Source organism: Penicillium cataractarum, assembly GCF_028827025.1.
Source record: "Penicillium cataractarum strain IBT 29864 chromosome Unknown utg000001l, whole genome shotgun sequence".
NCBI lineage: Eukaryota > Fungi > Ascomycota > Eurotiomycetes > Eurotiales > Aspergillaceae > Penicillium > Penicillium cataractarum.
Window position 1 is genome coordinate 767,803 of NW_026622737.1, and position 26,439 is coordinate 794,241.

At 45.2% G+C, this 26,439-nt stretch overlaps 8 protein-coding genes across 8 annotated transcripts; 4 read left to right on the top strand and 4 right to left on the bottom strand.

The window, feature by feature from the left end:
- Positions 1-397: 397 nt before the first annotated feature.
- Positions 398-1,417, top strand: N7496_000281 (alpha/beta hydrolase; the record flags this gene model as incomplete). Its single annotated transcript, XM_056693212.1, has 1 exon — positions 398-1,417. The coding sequence occupies one exon, from the start codon at positions 398-400 to the stop codon at positions 1,415-1,417; it is 1,020 nt and encodes a 339-aa protein (XP_056559941.1).
- A 1,349-nt stretch (positions 1,418-2,766) lies between these two features.
- N7496_000282 (NADP-dependent oxidoreductase) lies at positions 2,767-4,000 on the bottom strand (the record flags this gene model as incomplete). The annotated part of the gene is made up of 4 exons (XM_056693213.1): positions 2,767-3,245; positions 3,302-3,433; positions 3,486-3,772; positions 3,825-4,000. The coding sequence occupies 4 exons, from the start codon at positions 3,998-4,000 to the stop codon at positions 2,767-2,769; spliced, it is 1,074 nt and encodes a 357-aa protein (XP_056559942.1).
- A 927-nt stretch (positions 4,001-4,927) lies between these two features.
- On the bottom strand, positions 4,928-6,596 carry N7496_000283 (uncharacterized protein; the record flags this gene model as incomplete). Its single annotated transcript, XM_056693214.1, has 7 exons — positions 4,928-4,958; positions 5,010-5,362; positions 5,511-5,672; positions 6,049-6,144; positions 6,243-6,281; positions 6,341-6,469; positions 6,528-6,596. The coding sequence occupies 7 exons, from the start codon at positions 6,594-6,596 to the stop codon at positions 4,928-4,930; spliced, it is 879 nt and encodes a 292-aa protein (XP_056559943.1).
- A 1,106-nt stretch (positions 6,597-7,702) lies between these two features.
- Positions 7,703-9,467, top strand: N7496_000284 (uncharacterized protein; the record flags this gene model as incomplete). Its single annotated transcript, XM_056693215.1, has 3 exons — positions 7,703-8,277; positions 8,331-8,853; positions 8,925-9,467. The coding sequence occupies 3 exons, from the start codon at positions 7,703-7,705 to the stop codon at positions 9,465-9,467; spliced, it is 1,641 nt and encodes a 546-aa protein (XP_056559944.1).
- A 3,081-nt stretch (positions 9,468-12,548) lies between these two features.
- N7496_000285 (uncharacterized protein) lies at positions 12,549-13,850 on the top strand (the record flags this gene model as incomplete). Its single annotated transcript, XM_056693216.1, has 1 exon — positions 12,549-13,850. One exon carries the CDS (start codon positions 12,549-12,551, stop codon positions 13,848-13,850), a length of 1,302 nt encoding a protein of 433 aa, XP_056559945.1.
- Positions 13,851-15,824: 1,974 nt separating this feature from the next.
- On the bottom strand, positions 15,825-16,646 carry N7496_000286 (uncharacterized protein; the record flags this gene model as incomplete). The annotated part of the gene is made up of 1 exon (XM_056693217.1): positions 15,825-16,646. The coding sequence occupies one exon, from the start codon at positions 16,644-16,646 to the stop codon at positions 15,825-15,827; it is 822 nt and encodes a 273-aa protein (XP_056559946.1).
- Positions 16,647-17,905: 1,259 nt separating this feature from the next.
- Positions 17,906-18,639, top strand: N7496_000287 (putative peroxidase; the record flags this gene model as incomplete). The annotated part of the gene is made up of 3 exons (XM_056693218.1): positions 17,906-18,257; positions 18,321-18,470; positions 18,602-18,639. The coding sequence occupies 3 exons, from the start codon at positions 17,906-17,908 to the stop codon at positions 18,637-18,639; spliced, it is 540 nt and encodes a 179-aa protein (XP_056559947.1).
- A 4,283-nt stretch (positions 18,640-22,922) lies between these two features.
- Positions 22,923-25,381, bottom strand: N7496_000288 (uncharacterized protein; the record flags this gene model as incomplete). Its single annotated transcript, XM_056693219.1, has 3 exons — positions 22,923-23,084; positions 23,827-24,754; positions 24,813-25,381. The coding sequence occupies 3 exons, from the start codon at positions 25,379-25,381 to the stop codon at positions 22,923-22,925; spliced, it is 1,659 nt and encodes a 552-aa protein (XP_056559948.1).
- Between the last annotated feature and the right edge of the window lie 1,058 nt (positions 25,382-26,439).

A 26,439-nucleotide genomic window follows, 5' to 3' on the forward strand; every position in this document is an offset into this window, starting at 1 on the left:
GATACCGAGGTTATGTGGGTTAATCTTATTGGACAAATAATCAGCTGCTAAGTTATTGTGTTTTCGGTAGTGTCTCCCTGTTATTCGATTTTCGGAGTAACAAACTATCCGTTACTAGGGAGTGGGCGCCCCCAATGCCGGAGATTAACAATCTCCACTTTTTGATCGGCCCTATTTTACTCAACTCCTATCGAGTGTTTGCCTCGGTTGAACACCCTGTTTTCCGTCCTGCGTTATTCAATATAAAATTGAATTGAATGGGCACATGTCGAAACGAAAGATCCACAAACCATACGCCATCAGGCTGGGCAAAAATACTTTCATTCTCCCTTTCCAACCCAACAATTCATGCCAGCTAGGTTTGAATGCAATTCCGAAAGCAAATCATCATAAAGCAATGGCGTTGGATTGGCTCACATTCCACATCAACTTGCGTATCTTGAGGTGTCTAACACGGCTTCTTGCTTGGCTGGATCGGAAAAGAAGTCCTGCTTCATTACTCACTCCAAGCTCCCGAGCTTTCATCCCATCGACTCTGTCAACTTCACCCGGTAACTTTGATATCCTTTTTTACCACCCCCCTGGTCACAACCAAGAATCTGCGAAAGAAGGGCAGCACCCCATTGTCTTCGTCTTTCATGGGGGAGGCTGGTGTGTCGGAAATGCTCGCCATGATGAACGTTTCATCGCTACACTCACAGCACGCGGCGCTTTTGTCGTAGCAGTCAACTATCGCCTCGCCCCTGAGCATCCATATCCTACTCCTGTGGCAGATTGCCTTGATGCCATACTCTACGTCTGGAGAAATTCTGCAGCAATCGGGCTGGACAAACACCGCACATACATCACTGGCTTCAGTGTCGGTGGTCAGATGGCGTTTGCTTCGCTATTTATGCTATGGAAAGCATTGCAGGACACAGACCCACGAGTTGATCCTGCGGTATTGGGCACAGTTCAGGGTATCACTGCATTTTATCCACCAATGGATCTGACCAAATCCAGAGATGAGCGTGCTGCCTCGAACCCAGCGTTTGTTGCGCTGAAGAAAAAGCCTGCATCGTCTTCCAAGCTCATCGGTGACATCTTTGACCGAGCTTACTTCTGGAATATGCAACCAATGCTAGACAAACATCAAATGTACATCTCTCCGGGACTGGCCCCTGTGGATGTGATGAAACTGGCTTTACCTAACCGGATCACCCTGAAACTTGCGGGTTTAGATCCCTTGTTGGCTGAAGGTGAAGCAGCAGCAGCTAGACTACAGTCCGTGGGAAAGCGAGTTGACTGTGAGACCATTGAAAATGTTACCCACTATTGGGACCACTTAGCGAAGACAGAAGAGGAGAAAAGGTTGCGGCAAAAGGTTTATGAAAAAGTGGCGAATGAGATTGAAATGTCCTTGGAGACCAAAAAGTGAACCAGGGATGCGTTCAACCAATGCAGTGCGATCGAACGTTCAGTTTTCTATACCACGACGAAATCAGGTCATCGTGAAATAGCCAAAGAATGCAATGGTTCTTCGGAAGACATGTTGTGAGTTACTACGGAGCTGAATTTCCCGTGGAATACTCAGTAGTCTTTTTGTGGAGGTGAGGCGGCTATCAAGATGGCTGGAAGAAGTCCCCAAACGATCATGGCATATCCTTGATGTCAGTCTTGTTTTTATTTTCAGGCTAAATCTACGTTCTGCTTATTGGAATGACTTTTTCCCAATTCTGTGTTGTAACCTGTAGTTAACTTCTGTTCAGTAAGACGAAAATGGGGTGAATGGAATATAATGCTGTTTCATATACTAACTCTCCGGCCCAGTGGCTTAGAATTGGCGAATAGCCACCGGGACCAGACATTTGATTGTCCTTGAATGGACTTGCATGGCTGGCACGATGATTTTCTGAATTTACAGAAGCCGATTAGTTCAGGTCTAGATCATACTTGATTGCTTTGAGAAGATTTTAGTTATAATGCGAGAAATAGAAACAGGATAGCAAAGGCAATACGTGGTATTACATATCTTGCGGATAATAGTGTCAGAATGTTAAGGTTCTCGGTAGTTGCCACCGGGGGCGGTATCTCAATGAGGATCGTGTGATCAAGAGCTTCTTCTATGACTCTTCGTAAATCGGCATTTACGAAGGATGAAGACCATAGGTACTTTCCCTTACGGTTATCTTATATTGAAAAGCTATCTCCAATTTTACCACTAAGCGGCATAAGCCGTTATTCCTCCGGTACAGTATATACTATTCTCTCATTTCAAACCAGAACACCGTTCTACATATTCTACAATTGCACTTTCCACTAATATATCTCATGTGCCTCAGTATTTATGTCATCTTCATTGCAAAAAGGATGTGTGTCTAGAAATTTCCGTCAGTGTGTAATATCAAACTTGAAGGTTAATATGCCCGCATATATATTCAACATGGTCATGTACAGGTGGGGGAAACGAACAGATGATGGCCGGAACGATACTAGCGCTGCGGAGATAGGTTCGTATCATCCAGACCCAGGGGAGACTAGAAAGCCAAGCTCCTCCTGCCAAACGCACACACAAAAGCGAAGATATTTATCATTCTTATCCATGATAGCCCGTTCACCATTCAATCACGAAGGGAAACCCAGTAAACCCTCGGCCGGTCGAGCTCACAACATACAACTGCATAACTGAAGGAGGCAAGAAAAAGAACAGAAGCATTCAATAGGGGAGTATAACACAAGGAAGATTAGGTAAGGGAGGTTCCATGCCTCAAAGAGTCCAAAAATATCTCAGACGAACACAATCACGGATTTTCCAATACCTCCTTTCCCATCATATACCACTTGACATGCATTTCTGACCGCTTCAATGTTCTTGAAGTGGGCTTTTGTTCCCACAATCGTTTTCACCATTCCTGTTTCCACCCATTCTCTGATGGAATTTAAATCGGCCGCGTTGGGTTCCAAGAAGATAGACGAATACTTGACCCCGTAGCGAGATGCACGCGCCCTTCGGATCCGATCCATCACATTTAGGGCAATACGGATAGGGAATGGCACGATTGCCTTGTCTTGCTTGTCTGGCGATCGTCGCATAACGCTAGAGTTTTGGAGCACATCCCCAGAGGTGAGTATGGAAACCGTAACGATGGCTCCCTTTGGGCGCACCAATGATAGATACTCCATCGCACTCCCTGTGGTGTCAAAAATGAAATCAACAGATCGCGGAGGAATTACATTCTTGGGATCTGCCTTTTTGTAGTCGATGACTGATCGAGAAACGTTAGCTTTTGTGCAACATGCTACCGCAATAGAGCCGACTCACTCTCATCAACAATCCCTTCACCCAAGAGCTTGTTGACCTGGGGCACCTTGCTGGTAGAGACCGTGGTGATTACTTTGCCAGCTCTGAAAATATTCTTCGCTAGCTGGCATGCGAATATACCAGTTCCACCCACTGTGCAAAGGTCAGCATCTGGTTCACAAAAGTGAGGTCCGAAATAACTTACGACCAGCAGGTATGAAGACAGTTTTTCCTTCAAGATTCCCTTCGTAACCCCGAAGCGCCTGCAGTGCCGTCATACACGCCAAAGGAATAGAGGCGGCCTCTTCCATTGAGATAGTGTTCGGTTTCAATGCAACAAAGTCTTCCGTTGATCTCGCCAGCTCACTCCAAGATCCCCGATGACATTCTGGCAATCGAACAAAAACTTCATCGCCAGCTTTGAAACGCTTTACCTGGGATCCAGTCTTCAGGACTGTGCCGGTGCAATCATAGCCGATTTTGTAAGGAAAGCTGTCCGGAATATTTAGATTGAAGGAAAATACCCGGGGAGAATTACTCTTACCTGTCCTTAAGAACAGCTTTGGTTGCTCCTGCCGCTTTCTTGACGTCGATCGGGTTGATACTCGCGGCATGGACTTTGATTAAGATGTCGGTCGGGTGTTCCACAGTAAGGGAGGGAACTTCGCCTAATTCATACTGATCGGGCGTAGTATGCTTTGGAATATTGATGGAAAGCATCCTGGTCTCTGTAAGAGTAGTGAAAAACTACTGGGTAAATGAAGCGAGGAGAGCTGTGAGTTTAAACAAAGGCGTGTAATGCACGAAACTCTATTCGGTCCGGAGCTTTAATTTGCCCGTCGGATTCAGAAAAGCAGAGACCTATTATTATCACCTTTTCTGGGTTAGCGGCTTAGTTCTCCACCTACTGCCGCGGTCGGAAATGCTTGGGATTTCGGATAGCGTAATCGCCCAGTGAGGTTCGCTCCGGATTCGTGAAGAAAAGTCACGAATGCCTTTTGCGAGCCAGTCTTGCGCTTGGACCGTATCCGTGCCTACCGCCCACCCAAGGCGCTTCCAAACCGGGTAGCGTAGCGGTAAGTCACCGCTGGTTTGTTCTGATATATATTCCGACAGAAATGTTTCGAATGATTGTAAGGTTGTCCTCAATGCTAGACGGTAAAATATCAGACGATATCTAACCTATAGGAAGCATAGGGACAAAGAAAAAGTGCGACTCTATCAGGTATCTTCCTATTCAAAACTGATGGCAATCCCGATTATAAGACCAATGTTACGAAGCAGAAGGAAATATGAACAATTTGGTGAATTCAAACCAAGGCAACAAAGACGAGGAAATAGAGAAACAAAGTCTAACCGAGGAGGGAATGTGAGCGATAATTATATCACGCGATAACACTTATCGACCTTACCCAGTTGATTTATTCACACAAATAATCCTAAGCCTTACTGTCTAGCAGAGCAGATCAATCATCTGTTGTATCAGGACAACTAAGACGTAAAATAAACACTTCAATTTCTCCACGAACAATCCGATACATACTTAGACTAAGAGGATCAAGTCATGATATCCGCATTGACTGCCATAATTTATCAATTTGTAAGCCAGGGCCAAAGATTATGGCGATTGTGGGGCATTTCCATCAGCTATGCGATAGATTTGAGCCCGGAATCATTGCTAGATAAGTCAGAATCGTGTGGAGGGCGGGACATGTTCACAGGTACTTACTGTTTCTGCGCCTCCTCCCACATTCTGATTTTGAGAAGAGTCACCAATAAGGGAATTTGAACTTTGAAAAAGACCACCTGGGCTTTTTTATCGGAATATGCATCATCCATCATGAGCTGTGGGAAATTTGGGTTCAGAACTGCCGGCCGACCGATAACGACAAGATCGCAAACCCCACGCTTCAATGCAGTCTCAATTCCCTTTCGGGTTCGAAATCCTCCGGTGACTATAAGAATTAAGTTTGGGAATCGCTTCCTTATTTGTGTCCTAAAGTCTAAAAAGAACGCTTCTCGAGATTCTGTAGCTAGGCTCTGGGAATTAGTAGTTTCGTCTCGCAACCCACGGCCTATTATCTGATATTTCAGGGTCAGCATAAGTACGTAAGTTAATGTTATAAGTCTTTATCGGTATATATATAAAGGAGTGATATAAATAGTCACCGGGTCATTAGACGTTGTCCTTTATGTATAGAGATAGAGATAGGAATATTAGGAACTATACCGTTAGGTCTTCATAAGTTCCGCTAGATATTTCAAGAAAATCTATACCAGCCTTAGAAAAGAGACTAATTTGAGTTAGCGTGTCTTCGAAAGCTACTCTGCTGTGGTCGGCAGAGTTTAATTTGATCTTAACGTAGAAGGTCTTAGGCACGGCCTTTTGAATCTAGTGGATAATTTCGAGAATAATGCGGGCTCGCCGTTTAGCGTCACCGTTATATTAATCTTCACGAGTATTACTCTTAAGTTAAGAGCTATTTATTAGACTAAATATAATTCTATCTCGTGGGAAGAATTATGTAGCTTACTTTCTCGGAGAGAAATTACGCTCTCTTATAAGTTCGAGTAAGTAGCGCGAGCTAATATATTTCGCTTTAGAAGGACGGAGACTCACATAAAAGATAACCGTGTGCTATATGTATCTCGATACTAGAAAAGCTATACCGGGCTATCGTTCGGGCACAGCTAACGAACTAGGCGATAACGCGATTGATATCGAAAAGAGACATAGCTTATAGTAACCCGAAAACGATATTCCGTACAATAGTCGTAACTAACCTATTACCGATATAGAGGGCAATCTCACTCGGTGCGATAGGTTTATCCAAAATTCCACGGTCACTTACACCTCTCGGGGACTAACGGCCCGGATGACATATCTAAGTAATTACAGGAGTACTATTTTGTTAGTATATACTTGCGTAAGTTCTCTAAGCATTCAGCGAGTCCTACTCACCTCCTTGATACTCACGTGTAGCCAGATCGCCGAAGCCTCCTAAGTGACGAACATTAATTTATATATTTCCTTAGATCCGATGCTTTAAGATACCTCACAGAGTCATTCAATATCCTCCTACCTATGAGAAGAGCACCCCATCCCCTCTTCGCCCATTTTTCGTGTTTACGAAAAATGGGCGTCCCTGGCAATCGCCCACTTTCTGCCATCCCTTCAGCCATAGCAGCCTAGGAAGAGGGTTGCCAGCTAACGTCGAGAACATAGATGTGTTACACTTGGGCTTACTTTCACTAAACGATTGGGCAGAACTAACCCACATGGTAGTTCCAGTGGGTCTTTGATGTCTGATCCCATCTTCAATGAATGATATATTAGTCAGCTAGAGATTTCTTTGATGTATAGACCGTTGAATTGGAATTGAGAGATGTGGTGTTATGTTATATAGGATAAGGTATTCCAGTAGAGTATAGGTAGGCGTTATAGGTCACCGAGCTACTACTATTGAAATACTCCGAGGAGAGTATGTTGTTTTTTATTCCTAGCACATCGGCATTATCGCTAAAGATGGCTACCACGGATAAGGTCAAAATCATAAGTCTCACAGTCTCGCATTTCTGAACAGCATCCAGCACATTCTGCGTCCCTTTGAGAGCCGGCTTAATAACTTCTTTCTAACCATCGCGGATTTTGTTTTCGACGAGGAATGGAGAGGCAATATGGTATACTACCGAACAGCCCTTCATTACAGCTTTCAAAAGAGTCAGCGATAAGCAAATCCGCTCCGAACAATGTCAGCATCCCTGGCCATCGTTCCTGCATGTCAAGGAGATGTTTAATCTTCCTTTCATTTTTCGTACTACGAACCGTAGCGTGGACTTGCTCGCTTCTTTCGAGCAGCTGCTGAACGACGTGGCTCGCGATAAACCCACTTGCACCGGTGACAAGTGAAAGATTCTCTATCACGGTTCGTAGAAAACAAGGCATGGGTTTACATTCTCAACCCTTGTACTACGATCTTGTTTTATAATTGACTCCACTAGAGTGTACCATATCAAAGGCAAAATCCGACCTAAATCGGATACTTAGCGAAAGGGTTAACCCGAATCCTTTGATGCGAAACCATAAAACTCCCTATAGCAAAAGTAAGAAAGTCAAAGTCGCGTTCAATTGATATTATCCCGCGGTAGGATATGATGAATCATCACTTCCGTGCAAATGGGACTGATGATCCCTCTCGGGGTCGGGTCAGCAATTGACCCGATTCCACGTTTCCTGACATGGAAAAGTGATTCTCGATCGGGTATTACCCAGAGTCGGCTATCATCCCCGTGAGACCAGACTGAAAAAGCTAAAAGCGGTCCAAACGGCAATGAGATTTCGTCTCACTTTTTCAAAACAATAATCGACCGAAAGTCCCTGAGCGTGGCGCTGTGGTCACGTGTGACTTGGACACTTGAATCATGGAAAGTGGGGACCGCCCCCAGCTCAACTATAACGCATGTGTCATGTGCCGGCGCAGGAAATTGAAATGTGATAGGACCCAACCTCGTTGTGGCCTCTGCTCACGTCTAGGGAAAGACTGTATCTACAACGCAATACGCAAGAGGAGTGGTTCGAAACGAAAGCTCTTACAAGACCTAGACACACGCCTGAGTATGTTAAAACTGAGGCTAACCAGCCGCTTCCAGAAGTTTATCATACAGCTAATGATTATTCTTCTACCAGCCAAAATTGAAGAGCTTCTTAAAGATAAACATTCCTACCCTGTGCTGCAATTGTCCTCTTCGTCATCTTTACCTGAGAATCAGCATAATATGCCTCTATCTGGACACATCGGCTTTCCTTCGTCACAGTCACCACGGCTTGAAAATTCTTTGTTTGGTCCCACGAAACATTTTGCAAACGGGGTAGAAGCTTGTCGGGTCAGCCATACGCACTTTACGGTGGTTCCTGGCAATTCAAGCTATTCTGAATCGAACTCTGCTGGCCTGGCCTTAGGGGAGCAACTTCCCTCCAAGGACACCATTCGTGCCCTGTAAGGGAATCCGCCCGAAGAGAATCTATAGCAAAATCCTCACAATTTTCAAGGGACAGTATATTCTTCGAGAGGGTTTACCCGTCTATACCCATCATTCACCCACGCCGCTTTTTTGTCAACTCAAGTCTCTCAGCCCCTTCACGCCCATCGCTTTCCCTGCGGTATATAATTTGGTGCCATGCATCACTATCCTCTGATCGATACTACTCATTCCACGGTGAATTCTATCAACGCGCTCGCAAGTATGCTGAACTTGGCGAGACTACAGAAAGCTTTAGGCAGGGGATCGTCACTTTGTCGCACTGCCAAGTGTGGATACTATTATCTATCTACGAGTTGCGAATGGTATCCCTCCCACAAGCATGGGTCAGTGTAGGTAAAGCCTCCAGTCTCTCCTTGGCTACTGGTCTCAATCAATTGGATGGGCCAATTCAAGATGTCAAGATGTGTATTCCTCCTCCAAAAGATTGGGTTGAAAGAGAAGAACGCCGAAGAGTTTTTTGGATGGCGTTTTGCTTGGATTTGTACGCTAGTATTGGGACTGGAAGGCCTATGGCTATTGACGAGACATCGGTGGGTCTTTATGCGATAACGATTGACATTAACTAGTATTCTTCCAAACGGCGCTGACTAACCAAACGCAGATTATAACTACCCTTCCTGCTTCTGAGCAGTCTTTCCTGGAGAGCAAGCCAGAACGCACCCTTAATTTATGCGAGATCTTTGCCGGTGAAGGTACATCCACCTTGTCTTCCTTGGCTTACGTTTGTGTGTCAGCCAGTTTGCTCAAGCGTAGCTGTCCTCACACCCGCCGAATCCGCAAATGCGGTAATGATGCTGGTGTGAGCGAGCATTATAGGCAACAACATCAGAGTCATGATGAAATTCTCATCCCCATCTTTCAACGTCTTCCCGGGCACCTTCGGCTACCCAACAGTATGAATGATATCAATGTCATTTTTTCTAATCTGTGCATACATGCTTCCACGATTCGGCACCATCAAGAGACCATCATCCAGGGTGAAACGTGCAGGGTGCTGGATTGGTATATGATGGAAAACAACCGCCGTTGTATATTAGCGGCGAGTCAGATAGCTAGCCTCGCAAGGCTAATCAGGGATTTTGCCCCGTTAAAGGTATTTAATGCCCTTCGTCCTTTGACACACAACGGGGCTGACGACCAATAGTACAATACCTTTATGCCATTTCCCTTGTTTCTGGCAGCGAGGGTTTTTGTGCAACACTTGCAATCCCAGCCCAATAATTCAACAATCAGATCATCGCTACAAAATATTGTATCAATACTGAACATCATGAGGCCAAAGAATCCTCTGGCTGGAATGTTCCTTAGTCGACTGGATAACTCCATTGTACCTGGTTCTAGGAACAACAAAGCAGCTTCGTCATAATCTGACTAGAAATGAACACACCATACAAAGCAAAATTAAACTTATGGTCTCTGCTGTAACATAATTTGAGTTCTTAACTAAGGTCTAATGCCTCGGAAATAAACGCCTGTCGTAAATCATTGAGCGATAGCGATATGGCAATCTGGCAATCTAAAGAGAGAAGGAGAGAAAAACAAAATAAAAGGCCTATAAAGTTCTAAAGAGGAAATCTCCATTAGAAGAGTAACTGCGAAGTCGAGAATTACTTACCGCCTATCGCGCGTTCAAATACCAGCCTCGTGTGTCGATATTTGTCCGGCATGTCACGTGTCAAGTAGGACTGGCCGAATTAGCGCCGCGGCTGTGATGTCCACCTCGAGAGCGGCCTGCCCAAAACCACCCAATCAATCAATACTCCCTGTTCTGTCAATAAAGCAGTTTGATGCCTGGTGAGTTTGAATGTCTGGAGAAAAAGGTATCCCGACACTTACGGAGACCCACCCTGTTGAGTATTAGCAACCGAAGGGGTTGTTCTCGGGACGAAGAGTGTACTCGGTCGTTTAGTTATACGTCCTCCCGTTTAAACCTACATAGATTACTCTGTAGGTTCAATAGTTCTTTCCAGGACCGACGCTCTTCTTTGCCTTATAGAGCTATTTAGGTCTTTCTCTTCTTCTTTTTCTTCTTCTCTATTTGCTTCCTTGGGCAGGTGTCGATAACACTATCAAGATCTTTCGTTAGAACAAAGAAAGCGCGCTATCATTTCAGGGAAGACGACACACGAATTCATTATACTAAATAGTAAAAAAATGCAACAACCAAAAGAATGACCGGACTTACCCTAGGCCTAGCCCCTCCACCTACACCTCAGAGGGTCAGGGTCTAACTGTCCTGGCCCTGGCCCTCAAAGCATAATTTCCGGTATATTTCCTATTCTAGACGCAGAAAATTGATTATCACACATACCAAAGTAACTAATACTGTTAGTTAAGTAACTATTAACAGCTGTTCTGGTATGCGTCAGGATTTTGCCAATATGTTATAAAGGCTAATGAATTTTCACGTAGTTAAATCGTAAATTAATACTTCGCATTTAGTGACCTCAAGTTCTTTAGTATTTACTAGAAATATAGCATTGAAAATGATTTCAAGTAGATATTTGAGAATATTACCTCATAACAACGAAGGTACATGATTGTACCCTATCCGCACTTACTCACAGTGATCAGCAGGCATCACGTAAGACCATGCACTGACAACACAATAATCCGAACATGCTGTTTGCAGAACATTGGACAGTTGCGCATTCTAGATCAAAAGGGTCTCGGCACTAGGCACTAGAACCTAGCGAATGTGATGCGTGGCGGCTTCGAAAAGCCTGGCCAACCGCCTCAAATACTTCAGCTGACCCACTAACAAGGCGGGGCCCCGCTTGGGGCGTCGGGAATCCCATAGGGCATAGATCGAAGTCAGACATCACTATTCAACAACATCAGTCAGTTGAATTCTGTTTTCCGTATCCCTAGCAACAGGTACTATGGCCTTTCCTTCGCAACATAAGTACTACCAATACCGACTACAAGCCTAATCAGGACTCTAAGCAACTCCACACTCCAACCAATAGACACACCCATATACATCCAAGGCTAGGAAGAAGCGATAGTTTCCGGTGGTACCTAGTTGAAAGATGAAGATTTTCAAGACGGCAGAAAAGGAAGAGGTGAATAGCGGAGGAGAAGGGACACCTTGAATGTAAAAGCAAGAGGTATTTGAAAGATAGCAACCTCCACGGGGTGGGATGCGAGTGAGCACCGGACGGCTCGTTGAGTAATGTATGCAATGGGACGCTTTGTATTTTCGTTTTTGACTCCCTGCAGGAGTCCCGTGTCCCTAACGTCTCCTTAATTAGCGTTTCAGCATTCACTGAAATTGCGTATGGTTGGTGGGTTAGTTGTTAGTTACTTGACTTTCGTACGTATCCAAAAATGGACTTCTGAGAAAACCGCCGCTGGTTTACTTAGATTACGCAGATAGTCCTGGCCTGAGGCAAACTTAAGGTAATGTTCTCAAAATTTCCAAGCGACGTACTTCCCTTAACTTCACTATGTCTGTACTTTAGCACATGCCGAATCAGACAATCTAGACGGGGCTTCCGCTTCGCAGGCCTCTCAGCCACTACGCCGCAATTCATGAAGGCGCAATTCATGAAGGCGCAATAGGCCACTTCTAGCTATTAAAACGGCCAGACTGAACACTTCTGGGAAGCAATATCTAGCGAGTGGGATATCCTTGGGCTGATAGCGTACCGAGGTGGCATTTAAAAAACTCTAGAAAGGGAAAAGACCAATCCCGTCCGAAAAATCTGCTTCATCAGCTGCGAGTGAATGCAAACTCTGGAAAGAAGGGACCCAGATCATCAGGGCCAGGCTTTTACTACGTTGAGATATATCAAAATCAGAGGTTTCTGGCCCGTCGGCAAAAAAGGACCACTTGGTGAATATGGCTGACTGAGTTTTGATTTCAGAGCTTCATGGCACTACCACAGCCCTCGCCTAATATTCCTATGCTTCCATTCCCTCGTATTTCGCCCCACCCCGACAGTCTGACTTTGTGCTGTGAAGATATCGCGTATGACTATGTCAGCTAGCCACAATATCTCACAGAGTTGGGCGGTTTTAGCTAGGTGTTCGAAATTTCTATATCACGGGGAAGAAAGTGTGTGAATAAGATAGACCAAGTTTTAGCTATAAGTATCTTGTTGATCCCACAGCTTCTATTGCTCTTAATTCTATCCAAGGGAACTGACCTACCCACGTTGATTATTCTGTTAATCAATACGATTCTTCATTTCTTTCAATACTTTATTTACAACTCGCAAACATGTCTGCATTGCTCACGGCCAACAGCGCCATTGTCTCCAACTCTCTCTCGGGATCCACGGACCATCTCTCCGTATGGCTATACGACAAGAATGAAAAGTTGGTCCTGACAGTCGATCCTGGCGAAGTTTCACATGCAGTCTCATTCGTGGCACACTCCGTCCGCTTCCTTTCGTTTAACGGCAAGGAATGGTTCTTCCCCAAAAACATCACTCTGAATCCTGGCGACGTCATCGTCTTCACCCCTGTTCGCTCCGGGACGAAGAACGTCACCGTGTTCTCTCATGGCGTCCAGAAAGACAGCTTCACTCTCAAGAGCAGTCTGTCTTCGACCATGAGCAAGACGGATGACGTGGCCATGGCCGCCCATACCGACCCTTACCTGCACAAGGTGTTTACTTTGGCCAAGCTCCATGCGCTGATGGGCAGCACTCGAGATGAATTCAATGCCGATTTGAAGGCACGAGCCTTAACGGATACGACTCCAACCAAGAAACTTACTCGGGAACAGTTTGACTTGGTCAACAAGGCAAATAGCACTGTGCGCCTCGAGGGCACAGCTAGCGACGAGAGCGATCAAGACATCTACGATGAAACAGCCATGCTGTGTACAGCTGTCAATACACGTCTGGCCGCAATCGCAAATGCTGCTCACCCTGATCAGTGGGATATCAGCGTCCCAGAGAACCAGATCAAGATGACCAACGCCGCAGCGAATGGACTTTTCAACTGGTACTATTCTCACATGGGCCAGTTCCTCACCTCAGTCAACATGACTACGACTCAAGTCAAGAACAAGTACAACACCACCACGATCAAGCTGGATGCCTTGGTCGACCTGTTCAAGTCCCTGTCTTTACCGGGTGACAAGCTACAGGAGCTGAGTGGCGCCGTGGATTCCTTCGTGGAGAGCATGAGCACTTTGTCGTCGGAGAGCACAGACAAGGGCTTGAAGAACGCAAAGTTAACCAACTTCTTCAGCATCCAGCCACCTGTTGGAAGCCCGAATCTGGCCAAAGTTTCAAAGATGAGGATGTTTTACCTCCAGTTCAACGAGGCTACGCATGAATGGAGCAACAGCTGCTCTAGCGGTACCACTTACGAGCTGGACACGGATGTGTTCCAACTCGATGTTGAGATCAACAGGCAGGTCTGCCATTTGACATATGATCATAACAGAGACATGGTTGTGGCAAATGCCGACGCGGCTCTCGATGACATGGGCGCCGCTGGTGTTGATGAGACAGTTCCAGCCGTAAAGACAGATGGTCCAAGCCCTATCGGGCCAGCACCTGTTAGTTAGAGGGGCCTATGCCATAGGGGTCATTGGGGTCATGGTGGATACCAATCATTTTGTATCGCTAGGGCTTTTCAAGTTGCCGCAAATCTCAATCAGATTTATATTCACACTATCACTTAAACATAGTTTGGCCTAGTTGCGAGGTGTACTGCTAGCGGCCTCGACATGAGCCTCCTAAAAAGAGGAAGTTTAAGCTTAAAGAAACTTCTTGGTTAGTCTTAATAAAGTATGGATGACGTCGAAGGGGGATAGCTAATACAGTATTTGGCTAAGTAGAGTTTCGGGTGGTGCTGCCTTATGATGGGTATCAGTTGACTTAATTAACTACCGAACCGACATAACGGTAACCACGGAATAGGCCTGAAGATGCGAAAATTATCCTAAAGGGTGCATGGCTCAACCACGGTGCCAGCTCTTAAACCGTTTTTTATATATATTTTTTTACAAGGACTGACTCCTTGAGTGTTGAAACCCGATTGTTAACCTACCTTGAAAACCGCGATATGGTTAAATAGGGGTTGATTATACTATAACCTAATACGGACTAGCGTAGTCTCTGATATAAGCCGGGAAATAATTGTGCATCTAGAGGAGGATCTGTTTTCGACTCTAGCTATATATGCAAGGGACAGGACTATAATTAAAATCAGGAATTTGATCGGGAAGAGTGGTGAGGAAGCCTAATAATTTGGCTTGTAGGTCCTCCTTCCGAGGTAGGACTGAACCCACTCCGCGAACCACTCAAGCTTGAATTTTCTAAAATTAGACAGTAGCTATTGGTGTGAGGTGCTATTATATATGCCTAATTGATCTGGTAGAAGTGCCGATACCTTCTCGTTTACCCCTCACACCCGATGCACACGATCAAAGATAAGCTGAATTCTCCAGTAGGGTAGGTAGCGTATCTTCGGACATCTCTCCTTCGAGGGCAAGGCTTTAGAATTCGGCGAACACTCCGAGCTCTCTATTAGTCTCGTGAAGGCGGAATAGTTCATTTCGGGCTTTATTCACACGTTTAACAACAAACGGTTGCCTCATCTATAGCGTTCGCGCATTTTTATGGCACGTACAGGAAATAACGCTTCATAAGCTCGCGCCCTTGTCTCGTAAGCCTTAATAAAAGTGATTAAGAATTAATATAAACAGTGAGACTAATCAAACAGGATGATAATACATAAGAGAGGCAGTGCTGTTTAGAATATCTCCAAAGATTAAATTGGCTCCTTTTGACGTTGATCGACCTATCCACATGGGTGGACGTTTTCTTGTAAAGGATTCTGGTGCATGTAGATTATAAAGTTGGAACATCAATATGCTAGAGTTAAACTGCCCGTTTATTGGTATTCGTACTGTGGTAATTCGGTCTACACTAGTTTTTATATACGATATAGTTATCTATGTAGTTAGCAAGACCTTGCCAAACATGCTTTACAGATAAAAACCCTAAATCATGCTTAAGTCTAACCTATAGGGTAAGCCCACTCTACGTGACTATCCTGGATTATTATCTAATATATTGATAGAACTAAGCATGATATTAAAAGATCTTAAAGATCTGACCAAACAATCAATTTTCCGGGTAATTGGGGTCGGGGGAATGTCCCGAAAACATTTAGAGTAGGTATATATCGGTCTTCCAGCAGGGGTCCGATTTTGGTTCCAGTAATATAACTTTCCTGAGAGGTGTTGTCCCGCAAAAAGTGGTTTCTGACGATAAACGGTCCCGACGAAGATGGATTGACTGAGACGACCTGGAATACATTACAGACTAGCCATATGACCGCTACAATACATTATGGGAAGTCTGTGCCCAGACATATACGGAGCTCAAATACTATGGTGGCATGATAAACGACAGGGTTTCAATTTGGCTGACGGTAAAAAAACATAAACATTAAAAACCCTCACTTTTAGCTCGTCCTTATTGAGCATTCAGGATAGCTCAGCAATTGATCTCGCTTCGCCCAGTCCGTGAAGCTAGTTATTTGCATCGTAGTCCATAATAGGCAGCGTACCAGTCTTTTGCATAACTCCAAGGTGTTTTCCAGGGAATTGGTAGAATGCTTTAGCGCTGTCGATATCCGAAGACTGCATTTTGGGAGGGAATTCGTACGCCATTACTGATGATGGGTTACGTGGACCGATTTGAACCGACTTCAGGTTGGCACCAGTTTCCAGCTCCGGCGCAAACTCGTGACGCAGTCCCAGGACGTGGCCCAGCTCGTGCAAGAAAATATTCTTCAAGTACTGCACTGCCCCTTCCTCGAATGCAGCAGGATAGACGTTCAGCACGTTCAAATCCATATCATTCGGAAAAAAGGCCTCTGCCAGGGTCCCAGGGCTGACTTCCTTTGCGTAGGTGAGGACGAATGCGGCATCTTCGATCTCATAAACCCATTCAAACTGCACGCCGAGCTTCAGCGCATTCCATTCATTGGCGGCTTCTTGCAAGTTTTTCGCCGCTAGAAAAGCAAGCTCCGGCTTTGGATATCCATTTGCAAGTACGGCGAAGTTGACGGTTTTGGTCGGTCCGGTCTTCCAGCGGGGTATATTCTTTCCGAGTCCGACTTGAAGGGCCGTGGCACTAATACTACCGGCGATCGCGGTAGGCGTAGGCTTCTGAGTGATGCATGGATATCTCTCGATTTTAGTCGTAGAGGAGCCTACTACTCGCGGTAGGCCCTGGGACGTGGACTTCTCTGGGTCCAGCGTTTCCAATGCCTTAGGATCAAGATCCCCTTTCAGGTCCCGGAAGAAATTGACCCGGGCGGGGTTGATAGTTCTTTGAGCGTGGGGCATGATGAATGACTTAGGTAAATCAGTTGATGTTCCACACCAATTTGTCTTGCTGAGATCCAGTTTGGTTTACTAGAAGTCCGGTTGCAATAATTTTCAATCCCTGTCTCAGCACTCGAGGGATATCAGGGAATTTATATTTTGCAAGAGTACAATCTACCCAAAAGCATACTTTCCCACACTAACGAGAACAAACGCTGTTGGTTTCGTCACCACAATGTCTTAATGGCTAAACAAGTTTTGCAAAGATGGTGTCGTCTGATCGGTCACCAAAACAATCAATTTGAAAGAGATTTCTCTCAGTGATCAGCGGTTCATACTTCCAAAAAGTCTAAGTTTAAAGGGGGCAACTGTTTGTCTTGCTGCCAAGGAACTCACTAGCATGGTCTGGACCTTGCTCTAACGCTCAACCAGAGTTCTTCAGGGCTAGCAACATGTACCATATGGCCGGATATCGCACTCGCAGATGATCAAGTGAGCACGCTTAATCAGAGCAATGCCAACCACGGTTGGACCATCGACGAAATACTCCGTTACACCAATACCCTGCTTAAAGATTATGATGCATTATCTGAAAATCTAGTATATTCTGTCACCATATCTGACAGTAGCCGGTTGTAAGCAATCTAGACTTCATGATGGATGACGTTGCGGGGTAAGGCAAGGTGGAAGACTGGCCTCCGGAAGCACCCGGCCGAGGGCCAGATGAACCCGGGACCGGATCGGCCAAACATTTATCCGAAGTGCAGAATTCACTGACCGCCTCTAGGGCACACACAGCTTCCCCATATTCTCATACATTGTATCTAGTCTTAATCAACACTTCTTCTGCTTAAGCTCCGCAAGACACATTGCGGGACCTATCAATCTTTCTCCTCTCTCATTTGTAAGCTGGCCAATACACGACATATTTTAAAACCGGCCAGTTATGATGAATAAATCGATTGATGAAGTTTGTGGCTGTGGTCGAAATCCATACCTTATGGAGCAAATATGGTTGCAAATGATTGATCTAGACCGTCATGATTTCGTGTTTAGCAGCACTTTTTAACTAAGTTTTCATTTTAATTTTAAGATATGATCTCACTGCTGGTTATGTCTTTATGGATGGGGCTGGACCTTTCAGACGCAAGTATCTGCTGACCCTACGTAATGTTTGCAATTTTGCAATGGGCCGCGATACACCGAGACCTACAAATTGTCCTAACATCTGCTGCAAAAACAAACAGAATCTAGGACTGCACACATATCTCATACATTAAATGTCTAGTCCATCACAAGCACTGGAAGAAGGCGAATATCGCCCTGCAGCAGTAGGGGATCTACGATCTCCCTGCCCCGCCCTTAATTCTCTTGCGAACCACGGATTAATTCCCCGCGATGGTCGTAATATCACGGCCAACCAGCTTCAAGATGCTCTTAAACACATCGGCGTTGGTATCGATATCCGACATACCTTAGTGAAGAGAGCATTTACTGTTCATGATGAGACTTCTCATATCGGCTTGCGGAACCCGGGACAAGTGAATGATTCTGGAATACCTGTGCTAGATTTGGATCAGACTGGTCGCCCTCATGCCGTGGAACATGACGTGTCTCTTTCTCGAGAAGACCGTGCGTTGGGCGACTGCATTAATCCAAACCCAGACTTGGTTGACAGATTAATTCAGTATCCAGGCAACAAAGAATCGTTCACAATCTCTGACTTCGGTCGGTTCCGGAAGCAGCGATATACAGAGCAAAAGGCAAAGAACTCTAAACTAAATTTCGACTCCTCAAAACACAAGGTAGCTTGTGGTGAAGCTGCTATTTTCCAGTCTATTTTCGGTAAGGGGGCTTTTTATAACCTACCAACAAAATATGTAAAAGCGATGTTTCGAGAGGAGCGCTTGCCATATAAGGAGGGTTGGAGACCGCGATGGATTCCGGTGATGTCTCCAGAACTATTGATATTGCAGCTGGTGATATCACATTATGCTTCACCAACTTGATTTGAGAGTGATTTGAGAGTGTTGGAAGAAATCTTTTTCATGCTATGGAATTATGTCTGTTAGCAGATTGTATATTCAAATTCCTATCCTATATCGCGTTGTCAGATATTCAAGCGTTATCATCCTCGGTAGAAGGACCCACAACCGGTATAACCGGTTACTCGGTCTAGGAACACCTGGGGAAGACTGACTCAAGTAGGGATTGTAGTGCATGGCTTATTGAATCTAGATAGGACAAATTCTATATTATCCAAGCTAACCCTAGAGTAGCTGTGGTCACAAGTGGAAGCTCAGTCGAATACTGGCCCCGGAGCGGGTAAACCCAGGTTTACCACTGCATAAAATTGTGTAGCGACTGCAGGCCCTGGACTTCTTGCATGTTTCCAGATGCTGTGGGTCATTTATTGCTGTAATTACTTAGTCACTCATCAGAAATATATTAGCACATCGGAATGCAAGGATAATTTTGTAAAAAGAGCACGAAGTAATGAGTAGATAATCTCTGAGAGGATGTCAAGCAAGCCTTATGGAGAACGATACTATTATTTCAAGGTTGATTAAAGTATATTATTGTTATTAAAGATGAATATGTTACCGGGCAATTGATTGAACCTTTCAAACCAAACCGAGACCATAAACATTTGCTTCCAGCAACCCATGTATTTATAGTATTGCCTGTTCTTTGCATGCCTCTCCCCAACCAAATTATTGTTTCTCGGAGGTAAGAATAAGATATAACGTCCGAAGGGTTTGACGGTCGCTGTTTTCAAGTGCGCCACATGATACACGTTGATGACCCGAGCATGCAATCTTGTGCTAGAGTCGTCTGTGATTCACCCATTGTGATTCCTCATCGCTGTCAGCACACGCCGTTTGCATTTGATAAATCAAGTTCACAGCCAAGTTAATTTCGCATAGCCTAAATATTGTAGCTATTCCCCCTTCCTATTCGTCGTTCGAGTTCTAGCCATATTGTGCGCGGATCTCGACAAACTAGTTCAAGACTGAGAGTGAAATAAACAAAAAAATAGATAATCCCGTTTTAACTAACATTCACTTAGCGTTGAAGCCAGTGCTAAGAAATATCAGAAAGTTACCATTATCTGATAATTCAGGAAGACACCTGATTGAGTAATGGGCTTTGTCGACTTCTGGCGCTTTTGCTTTTGTGTCTTATTTCCAGCCTGGAAGTCCCGATTTTCCTGTAGAAGGATTGTGGTGATATGCAATGATAGCTGATAGCCCTTCAGAAGCTGATTAATAGCTATATTTGTGGGCTCCAGATGGCTTTCTGAGTATGTCTAAGCGACACATTGATTGATAAGGCTTGTGAATTCAATTCTTTTAGATTTGCTGGCATTCTGGGGCTCTAAGCGCTCTAACCATCTATAGGGATAGTTAACCCTAGCAGAAAATGAAGGCTTTGAGTTAACTATCCCAATAGACGCCCGTTCAAAAACGTCTTTTTATTTTCAATACTATTCTCTGGGCTTAATCTTTGTCTCCTGGGAGGTGTGAGGCTCTAAAATTGTCTACTGTGAAAGCATCTTGAGTAAAGAGCGATCTCGCGAGTCTAATTTAATGCATTTCGGCCTAGGGCTGCACCGATTTACTGGTACTCGATTATTTCCTGAATTCTCTTCTTTATCAAGGTATGTTTGCTCTTCAGCTTATAGTAAGGAATGACGATGTTGGCAATGAGGATGATGGCAATGAAAATAGGCCAGTCTTGGCCTGAGTGTAACGGCCCGGCGAAGAGATGGAATTTTACTCTAAGCGTGGTGTGTATCCGTGATATCCTCGAGTGAAGGCGTGTTGTGACTCCTGGTCCCATGGATCGGCTTCCTGACTATGGGAGTCATCACGGTTGGGAGAGGAATGGTAGGTTATCGTCCTTAATGTTGCAGCAGGTCAAAAATTTCAAACTAGAGCACATTTTGGTCATTGAACGTTTAACAGAGGGTGGGAACCAAGGAATCTAGCATTTTGTAGGGCGGATAGGTCGGTTGTAAATATCGAGACATGGAGCGGTAAATTACCGCATAGATGGGGTTATACTGAGTGATCCACTTTCCATTGTGTCTAGTATTATAGTAAATTAGTGTCCTTGGCACAATGGTTGTCATCACATCGCGTATCCAGGCGTGCTAAGGTTATTCGAATCCCTTTCGAAGCCATACACCTCAGTACTAATTCAAATGCGATCCATGCGCATCGCATTGAATCACTTCTTGTTTAAAATCAAGGCAGTCGAATCGGACCAGTGTTACTGTGGAGAAGGGTCTCAGACACCGAGACACATCTTAATGCAGTGCCCGTTGTACGCTGATCTGAGGAAGACCCTCCTTGACAAGATCCGGATGACCGATCTTAGGGATTCGACGGACTACGATGCAATTGTATCGCACTCGCAGGCCACCCGCTACGTGGCCGAATTTATGATCCAAACAGGCCTTCTGGGACAGTTCCGGCACGTCGAGATTGAACCAGAACCAACAGGCGACGAAACAACGAGCCAGGATAGACTGGCAGGCATAGGTGGTGAAGACGCTGGGTAGGAGGAACGCTAAACCCACGGCCACCGAGAGGTCGAGGAAGAATACATCCAACACGCCGACACACCAGTCGACAATAAACACCACTAATCGAGAACGAAGCAGGAGGGATACCAGGGATGGAGATACAGAGGAAGCAGCAGGCCAATGTGAGGGCGGACCGAAAGATATATTGTGGGATCGTGGGTAATACGGGCGTTTGGGTACTGTTTTGGGCTGAAATTTGGGCTGTTTTATTGGCGATACGCCGTTTTCCTATGTATTTACTGTTTCATGCGCACTGGCGTTCGGATCACTCTTGCTTCCGCCGGAGGAAGCGCCTGCATAGCCATTACGCCACTAGTTAGGCTGCAACAGGTTAATAGAGTGTTGATTGATTGATGATTGATTGATTGATTGATCGCGTATCCAGGTCATCTCTGGGATATTTCAATCAACCAACCTGTTGAATCCAAGATTGGCTCCACTTGACCTCATCCTCGACCGCATTAACCTAACAGAATTAATAACTCATACTGTCCCAGCTTTCTTAGACAATTCTTTTTCGTGACAACATCCCGGGGACTGACCTGACAAACTACTGACTTATGGTAAAGCTACCCGAGTAAATAGTACTAAGGGTCCGGATAAATCCCGAAGCCTACAGAGAGGAACTTGCTAAGCTAATCAAATTACATGTTCTATTTTGCTTGTGAATATAAATAAAATTTCATACTAATCATGTTCGGTCATTAATTTAGTGGCCGACGAACTTAGCGATCACAGTACTCCAACTTGGTGTGATTCGGTTCGTGATCCTGCGTGCCAAGCATCTCCACTCTCTCTCTTAGTTATGAAAGTTCACCTGACATCTACATTTACCATGAATGTTCAACTATCATATTGATTCCATGCAAGTGCCGTGGTCTACGTCCCGACGGATAGGACTGGGGCCGTTTGCGGATAATAACCGGGGATCAGCGGGGGAAGAATTAGGCCTTCTACCCTGATTTCATTCTTGGCACTCTTGGCATAGGAATCGCGCAAGCTAGGCTTATTGTAAAGGCAGTTTCTGTTAGTGCCTAGATGCGGATGGGCCAAACCTTACCTTGATCTCCGCCACTGAATCATATTGTGCCAGACACAATTAGATGTTTTGTTTATTGTATCCATGGGTCGGTTTTAAAGACAGGATAGGGAGGTCTGCTTGGTTCTGGCCTGCAACTCCAAGATCACAAGAGAATATATAAGTAAAAGTTACGGATCTGTCCGTTCTTATTCTCAGACGTAGAATGGTTTTGGTTCTGGCCAAGCGTTATAACCGAAGAAGAAGATGATGATGATGGTGATGTCAGTCACCCTGACCCATCATGAGTTGGTCCACCCAACTAGACCAAGATACGAGTCCGTGCCCAGTCTAGTTTGCTGTAGTTTATAATCCAACTTCAGGAACGATACAGGAAACCATGACTAGATTAATCTAGACAGATGATTTTTTACACAGCGATTCGAAAACAAATTTCCCTCATGAGCACTCCCGCATTGTTTCTCGAGTCTCATTAGAAACTACACTAAATCATATTTAGATTAGCAAAACAAGCTACCTGTGCCTAACTTCTTATAGATAACTAATAACTTACCAATGCTCATTTAAGATATAGCATCAGAAGTGGACGACCGCCGCAATTCTAGGGTGTGCCACATGCTGCACGTCGATCACCCGAACCCGCAATCTTGCGTTGTCCGTGGTTCACCTATCTGTGGTCCAGGATGCTGTCAAAGTCACACGCCGGTTGTATTTGATCAATCGGACTTACTGCCAATTTGGTGTCGCACAGCTCATATGGTGTAGTTGTTCCTTCATCCTGGTCGTCCACCGAGTTCCAGCTATATTGCGCGTATCTCGACGAATAGCTCTATGCTGAAAGGGAGTAAACAATAAAATTTTGAAACTAATGCTAGTGAAGATCAAAATATATCATTATTTGCATTCAGGAAGTTGAGTATAATAAACCACGCTCTAGAGGCGTCGGGCTTATAACTATCGGACTTTTATACGTAGTGCATAAAGTCCCTTTATACATAAGAAGCGCATATATACAGAAAGATAAGAAGATTTAACGTTATATATAGAGAGACGGTTATGAGTATAGAGGTCGTGCATACTTCTAGAGGAAGAAGAATAATAACCACGATTATGGAAGAGAAACACCGATCAAAAGAGAAGATCAAAAGGGATATTAAATTAATTTACTTTAACTAGGAAACATAATAGTATTTAAGAAGTATAGGAAACTGGGTGTAAAATACTGCACATATATTCCAACCTACCACATCTAATTAATTTGGACGCCAGCTCTGAAACACCCAACCTCCTTCCGCTGCCTTTACAAACCCAATACGCGGTCCTCGTTGACCATGCCTCTCCTCAAACATATCCTCTACCTCGTTCACAAGCCTTGCCTTGTTTACTTCAAACAGCGCCGCTACTAATGTAGGAATACTCAAACGCGCCTGTGCCTCTCCTGTATTGCCCCGAACAGATATCAGAGCTACGATGGCAAGTATAATACCCAGCAACACAAGCAGCAGATTGGTGGCAATCAGGGCAAACAGTGGCGCTTTAGGAACGCGCGCAACAAGAATCTGTTCTCGCACTTGGGACGCCAAAGCGGTGCGTGGCTCGAATGCCCCTGACGCAACTGCCAAGGCGGTTTGACTATATGCTAGTGCAAACTGATCTGCGATATCTTGTGCGGAGTTGCCCAGCCCTGCGACGCTAGCAGCCTGGATGAGGTTTGGGTCTCCGACGCCTGTGTGCCTCTGCGTGCCTTGCACGATGAGCGTTGTGGAACGGTTAGAGTTGCTAGACTTCCAGCTCTTGATGGTACCGTTGATGGAAGAGTATTCGACATCGTAGACGGTAGATGTGCAGCCCAGTGCGACGATAGTAGCACCACCGTGTCCGCCGGACAGAACCTCCGGGTCATTCTGCAGAGCTATCGGGCGTGCATTGCGCATATTCGCTAGAATCACGGCGGAATAATAATAGGGGTTGCCGATCAAGGTTTCGTCAGTGTTATTGTCAAATCCAGTTGAATCTGTGAAGTAGGCCATGGTGACGGAGTTGGATGCGCCTACGGCTGTGTTGACGGCGCCTTGGAACGCAAAAGGGCAGCTGAAAGTTGTGCGAACCCCGGAAACATCATTAGAGTTCATACACTGGGAGGTAATGGGAGAGCATTGCGAATGTATAGCATATGTTGAGACGGTGTAGTCGAGAAGCGATAGGCGAGATATTTCCGGGTTCGCGACGTATGCGTACTGATCTTGGCCCACCGAGAAAATTGGGATTGTCATTGTATCTGAAATGTTGGAGAGAACTCTCATCGGGTCGGGATGAAGTAGGACATCGCCCGAGGCAGGGTTATTGAGGTTGCAGCTGAGGAGACTGCTGTCTACGTTCGTGCAATTCTGGTATACGCCGAATCCAAGACCAGAGGCGTCGGGGTTTACGTCCGGTTGGATGAAGTTAACGGTTTTCGTAGTGAAGTGTAGCCAGGTGTCGGTGACTATGACAAGAGTGCTATTTCATTGTTAACTTAGCAACTCGGTAGAATTTCCAGATACTTAAAATGACACACCTTAAGAGAATGCCGAGGGACAATACGGTCGTTAGACTCTTTATCGCTCGAACCTGGTGCTCGCGCTTTCCTCTCCAGCCATAGGAATACATGAACCAGCTCCAAAGGGCAGAGAATGAGCCGCTCGAAATCATGCGAACAATCAACGAGAGCTGAAAAGGCGTTGGTAGCTGCGCAACCTCGTGATTTTCCGAGGCCGTCAGCAGACCCTTCGCGACAGGGTAGGACACCAGAGCGCAACCAAAGCCAACTAATATTGGGGCGATTGTGCTAGACCACGAGGCAACGGTGGTGAGTGTGGTTGCACTTATTCGAACAAAATAGACGCTTGAATCATCCTGGTCAGAGTCAAATGCTAGATCATTGGAGGTAAAGTCGTTTTGTTTGATGCGATAATGAAAGACCAATCCGAGCAGAATGCCGGAGAAGATTAACAATGGTAATGTCATAACAGCGAATGCAATAATAATCTCCTGGATGCGTCCCTGCATCCGCTTCGCCTCTCTATCGGTAGGCAGAGGCACAGTTGAGTATACATTTCTTTTGTCCATGTCTTCAGAGATGGCCATCTTGGTATGGGTAGGAAGTGGGGAGTCTGATTGATTATCACAGTTCAAAACACCATTTCATGGCAATTACGACTATTTGTATAAAGTGACTGGCGGGAGCACAGCTTAGGAATACGAGGCGCTCGCCAAATTTTGTCTTAACATTAAACGCCACCCTAACGCCACCAGAGCCTAGCCCATAGAACTCTCACGTCTAGAGACTCGACAAGAATTGGCACTAAAGGACCCTGCAGATCATGAGATGTCCTGGCTGCGTGACTATGACTGGCGGCGAATTATGCAGGAAAGCCCGTCAACCCGAATCTATCGCACAGGTCAATGTCACAATTTATTTGGAGGTAGGATATAAGCCATAGCACTCGATTACCCGTCGAGTTAATTCTCACACTAATCATAGAATAATAGGAAATTCTAAAAAGGTTCAAACCCCGTACTGTGTATCCTGTTAGTCCAGGGAAAACCTACGGCTCTTGCTTACACTTAGGAAAAGGTTTCTTTTGGTTTGAGGTGTTGTGGTTACTAGGGGCGGATAAGCGATTGGCTCTACACTCTGACAGGTCGGCAAAATCTACTTAGTAACGTAACTCCCGGCCAAGCTGTCCGACCTATAATCTAGTCGAGCATCACCGTTGCTGCCACAGCCTCGATAGGAAGAGCACGGATCCATTCGATCTGATACTCATCCTTGGATGGGTGAAACATGATTCGTCATAACTCGGGAAAAGAGAAAGCATAGAAGACATAGGTGTAAGATTCAATTGTCCATAAGGCATCTAAGGCGCTGAACCAAACCAGAGGAGATGTGGTTTACAGCCCGATTGTGGGGGCTGAGTGTGAACCCTTGCCCCGCAGTTCGCACACATCGGCGGGCGATGACGGCCACTTCTACCGCCCTATATACTGCTTATGTTCCAAAAATTTCTAGTAGCTATATTAGGTACGCTTGCATAATTGGGAGAAATACTGCCCTTATCAGGAAATAAAGGCTTATTTGAACCAAGAACCCTCCATCTCCTTCGAGGGGAAAATGCTTCTGCTCACGACGGATCGAGCGACTT